Here is a 12,516-nt window from a genome sequence, read left to right as displayed (position 1 = left end):
CTCTTTCTGGCTCTCATCCCAAATGGCAGCATCTCCATCTTCCAGAGAGCCACCTAGGGTCTGGGGCTGCTTCTGTCTTCTCTGTGAATAAAACAGACTCACACATCAAATCTAAATACATAGGCCTGGCCTCCACTCTTCCGCCTTGTCATTCATGCATCATAGAACCTGACCTGTAGGTCCTGTGTTGTTTTACATTTTTCCTAATCTCCCTGGGACCACCAATGTGTGTCCTAACCTTTCCAATTTCTCAAGCACTCTCAGCTTTTCTAGTTTTACTGCGTATCTTTTTCCTTAAAGCAATTCAAAGTCTAAGGAAAATTGAGAGCTATTTGGGTCAAGTTTCTCTAGTGCCAAAGTTGCATCTTGACCTATTATAATGTCACTTTGGGGGCGGGAGGGAGGGGCGGTAGTGGTCTTCTCAGCTATCTTCTTCATTCCCTGCAGAGAATTTCTAAATTATTTTTCCAATCCTCTGACTGATCTCTCAAAAACCTACATGCTCCTTGGAATTTATCATTTAACCAATATTTGACAAATTTATATGTGAGGCACTATGGGAAGTACAGAAATGTCTAAGGCACTGTCCTTGATATCCAATAGCTTACAATCTAACGAGGAAGAAAGAAAGAAAAGAACAAATTGTTAAATTTGAACTTAAAAAAACTATGCAAATAAATATTAAAAAATATGATCATCATAAACATAGCACAAACTATGGGAATTCAGCAAATGGAATTAGACCACCTTACAGCTAAAGTAATTTACGCTAGAAATTTTAAGTAGATTTGCTACAAATGATTGGATTTTAAATAGTCATCTACTCACAATAATTTCTTAAAGGATTCTGGGAAAAATACATCTGTTGCACAGTAAAAATAAAGGAATTAGAATGCGCATGACACATCCTGCTATTAAAAATGCCAGAAAGCTACAACCTCTGTTTACCCAATCGAAAATGGCCGTTCAGGAACAAAGACCATGTCTTTTATTGCCTATAATTCTGGCAGCGAAAAATTTTATAGCTAAATTTACAATCAAATTTCATATGCTATCACTAACCCTAAAATTTCTCCAAATCTTAAGGGTTTCTTTCTAGGGGAGAGTGGGCGTGGTGGCTGGCGTTAGATCTTCCCTGAATAAACGACTTATTCATTGAATCAAACTGGATTTCGTTTTCGATACTGTGTCCCTGGGCAAAGTCAAGAGAGGAAGGAACGTACACATTAGCATACGCAGAGTATACAAACGCTTCTTGCCCACGTATTCCAGGGGTTATATTCACAGCGAACCTCTGAGATTCTATTAATGCACCGATTAATAAAACATCGGTGAGCAGGTTGCCCGCAGAGAGGGCTACACATGCTTGTTTAGAGTTGACACATCACTCATCATCCCTGAACAGAGAACTTTGAGCACAGAGCTGCAGTCCTCCCGCTGCATATGAATGTGGCTGCAGTAGGGAGCCTGTTTATCTGGGGGATGTGCCCCTGGCTGATTTCTAATGAAAGGAACCTGAAAAGAAGTGGCTGCTGCCCTTTCCCCCAATCCGATAAGGTGTTACTCACAGATAAACCGTTGCATTAAATTAAGCATGTTTGTCTGTTTTTCAGTGTTAAATTTTAATTTCCTGTTCTTTTAGTTCTTAGGGCTTCATTTTAAATAATGCTAAGTGTCTTTAAATTATTCATGGCCCTACACTCTTAATCATTTTAAATTTTGCTTTAAGGAAAAGGTAAATAAGAAAATATTAAGACAGTGTATTTAAGCATTACTCTAATTGATTTTTAATTTGTAATTCTCCAAGACTACATTAAATGTTACTTAAAGATGCCTCGTCAGAAGGCTTAAAGGAAAAAGATTTTACATAGTGTTGTTGTCAGTCAACTTGTTTTTAAGATCTGTATATCTACTTTTTAAATGTATATGATATACGTAATATGTAATGGATTGCTTTTTGAGTCAAGCATTTAATAACAATTACCATGTTAAAAGAAACCCATGGTAAACTTATTTGGAAGATTTTCATAAATGGCAGAGATAGTTGGTAGAAACAGACACGAGTTCCTTTCTGTCCCTTTTGGCATAAAAACACCTAAGCATTTAGAATGTTATTCGACAGCAGGCATAATGTTCACTTGCTTGCAATTACAGTGTATATTCTGCATATCCAGCTCACGGCCTACCACACACATAGTAGGTGTTCAATAAATATTTCATGAGTGAATGCATCTCTGATGCTTTGAAAGAGGATAATATGCATGTTCCTAATTTAGTATTCTCCTCGCTGAAGCTCTCACTGAAGTAAATGTAGGTCAGCCTGAGGCCACATCTCTCCTACCTTCATAGGGGCCCGCCTCAGCAGGTATTTGTATTCCTTCCAAATACAAAGGAAGCATTTTTCTCTGGCAACTTCACAAAGTAGTATCTACAGTTCTACCTGTTAGTAGTTCTACCAGCAGACTAATAGGAGAAGAGCACCTTGAGATGACAGGGTGGGCGATGAAATAAAAGAACCCCTTTCTCTACTTTAGTTCCCCTTTACTATGCCACAAATAAAATAGTTAAGAGTCATCTGCAAACATACTAGTCATGGATGTCCCTGTCCCTTCAAGGAATTTTTGTTGCGTATCTTCTGGATTGCAGGCAGACATTATGCCAGGCCCTGGATACACAAACATAAATAAAATACAGCCCCTACTTGTGAAACAGGCAGACTAATATGTATTATTACTTTCAGTGTAATGTGATGTTGCCTTTCAAGTTGGCTTTGGACAAGAGGATTTTGTTTCTTTTTTTTTTTTCTTAAGTTTATTTATTTACTTTGAGAAAGAGAGAGAGAGAGAGAGCATGAGCAAGTGGGGGAGGGGCAGAGAGAGAGAGAGGGAGACAGAGAATCTTGAGCAGGCTCCACGCTGTGAACACAGAGGCTGACATGGGGTTCAAACCATGAGATCACGACCTGAGCAGAAATCAAGAGTCAGACGCTTAACCAACTGAGCCACCCAGGCACCCTGGCCAAGAGCATTTTCTTAAGAGAGAATTAAGCTTTCCATAAACTGTAAGGTCGTCTTTACTCTTTGAGTAGTCAAACTTTCTACTGACCCAAGAGATACCTACCTGTTTTTCAGATACACGGTAAAGTTGTGTTGATGACCTTCTTTTAATTAGCTCTTCTCTTTTATTAGACACATAAAACAATTATTTTATAGAGCAATTTCTGCTTCTTTATCATTCATGATAATGATCACAGTGTCTTTTGCCTTCCATGGTAGTTTTGCTTCAAAGGGAATTACACATAGAGATCAAAGAGAGACCAGAAATTGATATGAAACACACACACACATATATATATATATGTATATATATATATATATATATATATATATATATGACAGTATAAACTTTTTAAAAACTTATTATTAGGGGCTCCTGGGTGCTTCAGTCCATTTAGAGTCCAGCTCTTGGTTTCTGCTCAAGTCATGATCTCACAGTACAGGGGATTGAGCCCCGCATTGGGTTCTGCACCAACAGAATGGAGCCTTCTTGGGATCCTCTCCCTCTTGCTCTCTCTCTGCCGCCCTCTCTCTCCTCTCTCTCTCTTTCAAAATAAATAAATAAACTTAAAAAGATTTTTATTATTAGACTTTCTAGTGCCCCGTGGCAGATCTCCCGGAGAGTCTCTGGGCTCACGCTGCGTGTTCCAATGACTGCCGCTGTCATTGCTGAGGCTCACACCTAAATAAACAAAACAAAACCCGGATGACTCACATGTCTCAAGAAAACAATCTATCACTTGCTTCATGCAAAAGGAACAGAAAGCATGTGGAAAGCTGGGCTTTAAAGGGCACTGCAGGTGTGCCTGGGTGGTTCAGTGGGTTAAGCGTCTGACTTCAGCTCAGGTCGTGATTTCCCAGTTTGTGAGTTCTAGCCCTACGTCACGCTCTGTGCTGACAGCTCGGAGCCTGGAGCCTGCTTCACATTCTGTGTCTCCCCCTCTCTCTGCCCCTCCCATGCTCACGCTCTGTTTCTGTCTCTCAATAATAAACAAAGGTTAAAGAAAAAATTTTTTTAAAAATAAATAAAGGGCACTGCTAACATGAGAAGGGAGAAATGTCAAAACTGTTAAAGTACATACTGAACTAGTTCCTGTCTCTTTTTTTATTGTTGGGTTTTGATTTTTTTTCTTCACGCCTTAAAAATCCTCAATGTTGTGCCATTTTATTTATTCCCAATGAGCAAAGAAACAAATAAGAACTATAATAGTAATAGCAAACATTTCTTGAAGTAGCTACAGTAGGAATATAAAGCAGGATTTGAGCAGAGAAGGAAGAGAGGAAAAAATTCTTGGCCTTTCCTGGTAGTGATTATTGAGTCTTTGATGATAAGTGGGTGTTTGCCAGACAGATGGGTATAGAAGGGCATTCATGGCAAAGGGAAAAACATGAGCCACATCAGGCACCATCAACATTCTAGAAGTCCTCTCAGGTAAACATAGTTCAGTCACGGCTGAGGCACAGAGGTAGGAGGGAGCAGACGGGCCTGGTGAACAGTAAGGCTTGAGAGCTAGCCAGGGACAAGATTCTGGAGCACGAAGAAGTCAATCCTTCAACCTAGAGGCTGAAGGAAGTCAGTATAGACTGGTAGGAGACGGGCCATTCTGAGCGGCAAGTAAGACTCTGCATTCCTCGAGTGCCTCCTCGGGTGGGCCACCATTCAGATGACGAACATTTACCGACAAAGCTGACAGCACACAGCTGGTGTGGTTTTCGGACATCCTGACCAAGTGGAAGACCAGCCCGGAGGACCCCCTCCCTCATCAAACCCCACCAATACACAATCACGTACAAAAGCAGGAGAGCGGGCAGGTACCCCAAACTGCACACACAAACACGCAACAGCACCCTGTCAGGAGAATGTTCCAGGAATCTCTGCCATCACCTCTTTCACTGGACTCTAAAAATAATAAGCTTACCTCATCTGGGGAGAAGGGCGGCGCACAGGTGGCACGAGAGTGCCGGCCAGTGTTTGCTCCGGTGCTAGGTAGGTAGGTAGGTAGGTCTGCTGGCTTGTGTACATGCAACTGGGCTACTCCACACCAGGATTCTGGAATGTTCCCTAGGAAGACCCCAGCCTACTGTCAAAAACATGATTATCATGGCAGGGCTTTGCCTGCATCCTTGAAGGTGCGTTATGTTCTACCCTATAATGTAAAAAGAAGCTTGATTTCTGGAAGCATCCTAAGCCACAGTCTACTGCACAGACCCCACCACTGGTAATCACTACACCCCTCTGAACGTGAGGCCACATCAGGAGTTGCCTAACGCTGGCTGGAGGAGGCAGCTATCGGTGGCAATTGGAACTTTCCCCCATCATCTGCAGTCCAGGTGATACCATACAAATTTGAAAATGTTGTACTTGAGTAAGGTTATCTTTTCCTAACTGATAAAAACGTGCCTTGGGGGCCGGCAGCAGGTCTGTAGAACCTCCTGCGATGGTCCTGTTAGTGAGAACAAGAGCCTAGCACGGAGGGGTTATAAACAAAGAGGTGGCATTGAAGGAAGCTAATCAGGTAAACTTTACAGGACTTAGTGGCTAATTAAGGGTGGAAGCGGGGAAAGTGGGAAGGGCTCCAGCTTGCAGGTTTCCGGCATGAGCACCTGGATACAAAGAAGATCCAATCGCAGAGATAAGCGAGAGTCTATAACCTACAGACCTTGAGGTGTCACAGGGATGTGTAGGCAGGGCTGTTTAGCAGGCAGCTAACCTAGGAATCATTTCAGTGAGAGCTGAAACCTTGACAGTGGATGACCGAGCCTGGGGTGGGGAGGAGGTGTTCAACAATGAAATTTGAGATGTAGAAGAAAGAGAACAGAAACCTAGGAAGCTGGAGCAGGTAGAAAGTAGTCAGAATTTCAATGAAGTTCAAGTCAAATGAGGCCTACAGTGGGGTTAGTGGATTTGAAAACTTAGCAGATCAGTAGTAGCTTTTTCCAGAACCGCCTTTTTTTTTTTTTTTTTTTTTTTTTTTTAGAGCAGTGAAGGCAGAATCTTGATTGCAGCGGGCTGAGAGTATCTAGAATAAAGGAAGGACAGGAATGTGATGGCAGAAATGCAGAAACGGTGAAAGAGTCACTTGGGTGTTTTGTTTCGTCCTCAAATGGAAAGAAAAGAGTGAATAAAAAGGGCTGGTCTATAAATGTAGCTGAAGGAGAAAGGATACAGATTCAATCCAAGTTACTGCCCTACCATTGACTGACCAGAGTCTATGACCAAGTAGGTGAAGTACTGAACTTGGCATTAGGAAAACTAGAGTCTAAACATCACCCCCATTCCAGGTACACTTTGACTGGTCGCTTCTCTGTTTTAGTCCTCAGTACCCATTTCTGGGAGATGGAACCGCTAAGATCTGCGTCACCATGTGTTGTAAGGGCTGGGTGAGAATCCCTGGGGGGAGAGTGCCTGGTGTAGTGGTGCAGTATGTGTTTACTAACTGGTAATTTGAGTCATGATCCCTTCAAAGGTCTGATTGGGGACCCTCAATGTAATCACTGATGTTTTGCTTACCATTTTTGTTCATATAATTTTTATCTCTTTAGGAATTTGGTAACAGGCTCTGTTAGTCTGTTCCTCCCTTATTTGAAGGACAGGCCAAAGATCCAGTTTGGAAATGAGAGAGGAGGACTAGCGGGCAACATTGGCTTCACCCATTGATATCTCCCGGAGGTACAGAAGCAGGATTCATGAAGATGTTGACAAGACTCCAAGTTCTCATGTTAGCTTTGTTTTCAAAGGGATTTTTACTCTCTTTAGGGGACCATAACTTTCTGAGGAGGGAAATTAAAATAGAAGGTGACCTTGTTTTAGGGGGTCTGTTTCCTATTAATGAAAAAGGCACTGGAACTGAGGAATGTGGGCGAATCAATGAGGACCGAGGGATCCAACGCCTGGAAGCCATGTTGTTTGCTATTGATGAAATCAACAAAGACAATTACTTGCTACCAGGAGTGAAGTTGGGTGTGCACATTTTGGATACATGCTCAAGGGATACCTATGCATTAGAGCAATCACTGGAATTTGTCAGGGCATCTTTGACTAAAGTGGATGAAGCTGAGTATATGTGTCCTGATGGATCCTATGCCATCCAAGAAAATATCCCACTGCTCATCGCAGGGGTCATCGGCGGCTCATACAGCAGTGTTTCCATACAGGTAAGATTGGCCAGCACTATTGTTAAAATGCTATGTCTCTTTGGTTTCATGTCCTGGGGAAACAAAAAGAAAATATCCTGATAATTGCCTTCATGGATAATATTAAAATATAATCGATTATTTCAGTGGGTATTTGGTAATATGGGCTTGCAGACGTAACATTTCTCTAGCGATGAAAACTGTTTAGAAGTGTCTCCGGTAGCTACTGTGGCCTAACAAACTATCCCAAAATTCAGTGGCTTAAAGCAAGATTTATTATTATAATTTATAATAATTATAAATTGATCTGAATCTAAATTGATCTGAAGATCAGCTGGAGTGAGCTGATCGAGGTGGGGTTCAGCTGTGGGTGGCTCTACTCCTGATTGTTCCTTATCCTCCACCTGGAATTGCTGGGCTAGCTCAGACGTGTTCTTCTCAGAGCAACGGCAGAGGTGCAAGGAAATGCAAAGTTAACTGCACGGGCCCCTTCCAAGTTTCTGCTTTGTCATTCCTTCTAACATCCTGTTAACCAAAGCAACTGACAGGGCTCAGCCCAGAGTCGAGGAGCAGAGAAATATGTCCTGCCCACAGGACAAGTGCTATGAAATTACATCACAAAGGATGTGGGTATAAGGTGACATGATTATTTGAAGCCATCCATACAATCAACCATCAGAAGAAATAGCATCTAAACTCTGGGGTTTTTTTACACTAATTTTTACTAAAGCATCATTTTGTTCAGAGACTAATCGTAAACAGTTTCTCATGGTGCAAATCTGAAAATGTATGCAGAAAAGCCAGTGAATTACTACCATGGCGGTGGGGGGAGGGGGGGAGAAACAATTCAGCCTGTGACTTAAATTAAGATAAAAAGTTGACAATTGGATCTTATAATTATGTTAGAAAAAGAAGGAACACATTATTCAAACTCTAGCAATTTTTACTCACACGGTCACAGAATTTTAGAGATGGAAAAGAGCTGAGAAATTACTAACTCAACCTTCTCATTTTCCCAAGTCCCAGAAAGACTGGTTTCATGAAAACTCCTATTGGTAGGCAGCTCAAGAACTAGAACTCAAATGTTATGTACTTTTGTGCTCTTTCAACTGTTCCATATGGTTTCTATACGTTAGCTGCCATTCAATCTTTTTTTTTTTTTTTTTTTTTGGTGAGAGGCATGAAGGTCACAATAATAAAAGTCCATGGCATGAAGGTCACAATAATAAAAGTCCGTGATTCCAAGAGTCATGTTCTTTGCCTCTTACCAAATTACTATAATCAAAGCCCCAAGCACTGACGGAAGTCAGATTACATTCATGTTATCTTTAGATGTCACAAACCACTTAAGTCGGCTCTATTTGCATTGGAATAACCTTATTTCTATCTCCTAGATTCCTGGCATTTAAAATTCTATGTACAATTCTGTGCTGCTCTAAATGAGCTACTTCAAATTTCTTTCCTTCTTCAGAACACACCCTCATATTATGAGTAATTAGGATAATTGGTTTTTCATAAACACCCTTTGGCTTCATTAGGTGGATAGAAAATATTGCACATCTCAGAGCATATTATGTTAATTTTGCCACTATCTCTATACTTGGATCAGGAGAGACAGGATTTGCTATTTGAGAAGAGAGAATTAAAAATATGTATCTGTCATCTTTCAATAATAATCTCACCAGATGGGTGCCAATCATTTTATAAATATTTATATTATACCTGATATTACCACTGGTAAGAGAATATATATATGCTTTTCTGACCTTAGTTTCTTCAGTGCAATAAATTACACTCTACACCAGATGTGTAAATACCTGTTTAGCCAAAGTAATTAAACTATGCCAGGCAAATAGATTTTTTAAACTAATTTTACTCTTTTACTACCTATGTACCTTCAAAAGGCAGCGGAAGGGGGCAAATTGTTTTATTAAAAAAAAAATCTGGGCTACTAAAATCCTGTATGAGTTCACAAGGGAAGAAGCCACTTCCTAATCATCAAAGGACCTAGCTTATTATTTCATTCATGTGGTCAAAATTAACATAAAGTCACAAATGCTGATATGATTTCTGTTTCCACAGCACAAATAAAGAATCCAAAAGTATCATGCTATAATGAAGGATGTCAATTTTCACCACCAGAAAGATGGGGTTATGATTCCAACTCCACATTTTTTAGCTCATGTGTAAAATAAGCAAAATAGGGGTCCCTGGGTGGCTCAGTGAAGCTTCTCACTTCAGCTCAGGTCATGATTTCGTGGTTTGTGAGTTCAAGCCCCAAGTTGGGCTTTGTGCTGACAGCTCAGAGCCTGGAGCCTACTTCTCTCTCTGCCTCCCTCTCTCTCTGCCCCTACCCTCCCTCTCTCTCCAAAATAAACGTTAAAAGTAAATAAATAAAATAAGCAAATAGCATCTACCTTGATAAGTTGTTGAGAGGATAAATTGATAGCATCTGTGGAAAATGCCTCACCAAAACACTACCATATTCAATAAATGATAACTATTAGGTCCCCACAATGATAGGAAAAGTCAGTAGAAGAGCCACATCTAAAACCAACTCCATGGCCTTCCCAGTGGCCAAACAGTCCCATGAGGCCATTGTTGGTGCCCCATATGCTTCTTCAACAAGCCAATCTGTGTATATCCCTTGTGTGTGTTCTGCACTAGGACAAGGGTTAGAGAGACCACTAAAGTAAGAAAGAACACAGCCTTGACCTCAAGGAACTCACACTCTGGCTTCAGGTACAATATTCCTATGAAATAACAGTAACTACAATTCCCAATATGTTCATATAGCTCACAAGGTCAGAAACAACACTTAGAAAGGTTTTGAGAAAGATGGATAGCATGAAAGTTGCACTGGAGGAAGGCTAAGTGAGCCACAGTGTGAAGGAGACACTGGATCTGAAGAGGCCAATTGGAATATTGTGGCAGATATCCGTGGGCCAGAGGACGAAGGCCTTGACACAGTAAGGGAGTGAGCTGGAGAGGAAGTGCAGAGATGGCTTCACCCCTTCCTCCATAGCCCCCTGGGGTCCTGACTGCTCAGGCTCTCATTAGACCACACACTGGTCCTGGCCAAAGTAAACTAGGGGGTGGAGTGATTTGTCTATACACTGAATTTCAGACAGCTTCCAAGGAACACTTCCCCACAGGGTCTTGCTTTCAGCTAGGCATCATGAACAAAGAGAGGTCTTAGGGACACCCCTTGGGGAGCTCAGAGAATTCTTAGCTATAGAGCTAAGAACTAAGGTGTGTTAGGGGGACCTGGGTGGCTCAGTTGTTTAAGTGTCTGACTCTTGATTCCAGCTCAGGCCATGATTTCACAGTTTGTAAGATCGAGCCCCCATCCAGCTCTGCCCTGACAACATAGAGCATGCTTGGGATTCTCTCTCTTCCTCCCTCTCTGCTGCTCCCCAACTTGCATTCTCTCTCTCTGTCTCAAAATAAATGAGTAAATTTTAAAAAAAGAAAGAAAGAAAGAAGAAGAATTAAAATGTGTTATCCATTTGAAATAAGTCTTTTAGTAAGAATTTTAAAACATAGTCAAAGGCAATCCAAAGCAATAAATTTCTAAGGCTGAATTTAGAGCACTCTTGTATATTAATGAAGAAAAGATTTTAAGAGAGTGGATTTTTCAGGGTACCTCTCACACTTGCCTACTACTCCTGGACTGATTCTTCTCATAAACCCCGGTGTCTGATAACCGTAGTAACAGCATGTAGCCGGTAGCCACAAAGATTCATTTACGTCAGGCAACACTGTAATCCATTTTTAACTACTTTTGACTTCCTGAATATTTAATGGAAAGTATCTTTGCTTGAACTGAGCAGAGGGGAAAAAAGAGGGTGAAGCCAGAGAAGAAATGTACTAACACAAATCCACCACCCAATTTGAAAACTTCCTATCATCTAATCGTAACGCCCAGTCCCAAACCAAAGAGTTTTTTGTTACAAAACTGCCTGTTGAGAGAGAGGATTTTAGAGAATGATAATAATCCCCCTACGTGAGCCTGGATTGCTTTCTTGGTGGGATTGCTTGAGGAGATGCTTTCTCTCCCGCTTCCTCTTCTTTCATTATCTTCTCACTAACTGAAAAGAACTCTCTGGAAGTCAGCAGAGGAGACACCTCCTGCTGTGTTAGCTCATACAATAGGCATTGTTTGCAGAGGGTGAAAACTGCATGAAAGAGGAAATTCTTAATGATTTACTGAGTTAAACTGTATCACCATGGATGAAGACCTTAATAATTATTTTCCCAACACTCTTATTAAGTAGCGCAAACCACTCTGTGGTTGTCCCTTTTATAAAGCAACAGTATTGATTTCTTAACTGGATAATCAATGAAAGCTAGCACCAAAATCCTCTTTATTAGCAAATATACATGGGATCTATTGACCTCCTCTGGTGATTCTCTTTAAGACGATTCTGCTCTTCCCCATAAGCTTGCAATCTACCCACTTCAAGGGAAAATAGTATTTATTCAAGAAGAGTATCGGGTTGGTTGCCTTTAGCTGGGCCATTGTCTACAGGGTACTTATTTTGAAGCATTGTTCATGCTTGTGCTTTTTTAAACAGACTACAATGAGAGCTCCTCAGCTGTCCATTCAAACATGTCCCTTGAATTGTTCCAAAAACGTTCCTCTCTCTTTTTCAGAGGATGTGTCATTTTTTTTCAGTCTTTCTTGCTGACCTGGAGCACATTTTAACTGAAATGACAGGTATTAGTTGACCCGGTTGTTGTGTCCCTGAGTGTTAAAGTGACCTCAGCAACAAATGGGGGCCTGGGTTAGATGGCATCTAAAAGATGAGCTCATAGAAAGGGCAGAAGAGAGCCTTGATTTCTCTCTCATGCCCAGGATAGTCAGACCCTTTTACAGGCAATATCCATATCTCAGGACCTTTCTAGCCCTGGGAGAGAGTCATTGTGACATTAGCATCATGACACGGATTTGGAATGCCATGCATTGCTTCCATCATGTCTCTGATCAGAATAACTCCTTAAACTAAATCCCTTGCAGTAGGTTTCACGGAGTTTCTCTAGATGGGGCAAGGGGAACGGCACATGAAGACACCACTCTCTTATTCCTCCACCAAGCCCATGGTGCAAAAGCGGTCCGCCACTGGCCAGTTTGTATTAAGCATTGCCCTCCCTCCCAATGATTCATTTCTTTTTTAAATTCAAATGCTTTAGGAAGAGTCACACACGAATTGCTCGTCTTATTATAACAGCATTAGAAAAATAATCGAAGAACTTGGAGATACAAAAGCCTTCGTGCAGTTAACTATGTCCAAGTCTCAGACAGACTGCCGGATGGAAAATTTTA

General features: G+C 41.2%; 1 protein-coding gene across 2 annotated transcripts in view; it reads left to right on the top strand.

The window, feature by feature from the left end:
- GRM3 (glutamate metabotropic receptor 3) overlaps positions 1-12,516 on the top strand; it is a 228,931-nt gene that overhangs the window by 116,742 nt on the left and 99,673 nt on the right. For both annotated transcript variants that reach the window (XM_025929748.2, XM_086696796.1), the window contains exon 2: positions 6,600-7,211. In XM_025929748.2, coding sequence (XP_025785533.1) covers positions 6,744-7,211 — 468 coding nt within the window. In that variant the 5' untranslated portion in view covers positions 6,600-6,743. The remainder of the gene's footprint in view (positions 1-6,599; positions 7,212-12,516) is intronic.

The sequence above is a fragment of the Puma concolor genome, chromosome A2 (assembly GCF_028749965.1).
Source record: "Puma concolor isolate L17-30 chromosome A2, mPumCon1.1.hap2, whole genome shotgun sequence".
Classification (NCBI taxonomy): Eukaryota; Metazoa; Chordata; class Mammalia; order Carnivora; family Felidae; genus Puma; species Puma concolor.
Note: the sequence above shows the minus strand (reverse complement) of the source record. Positions and strands in the feature narration are given on the sequence as shown.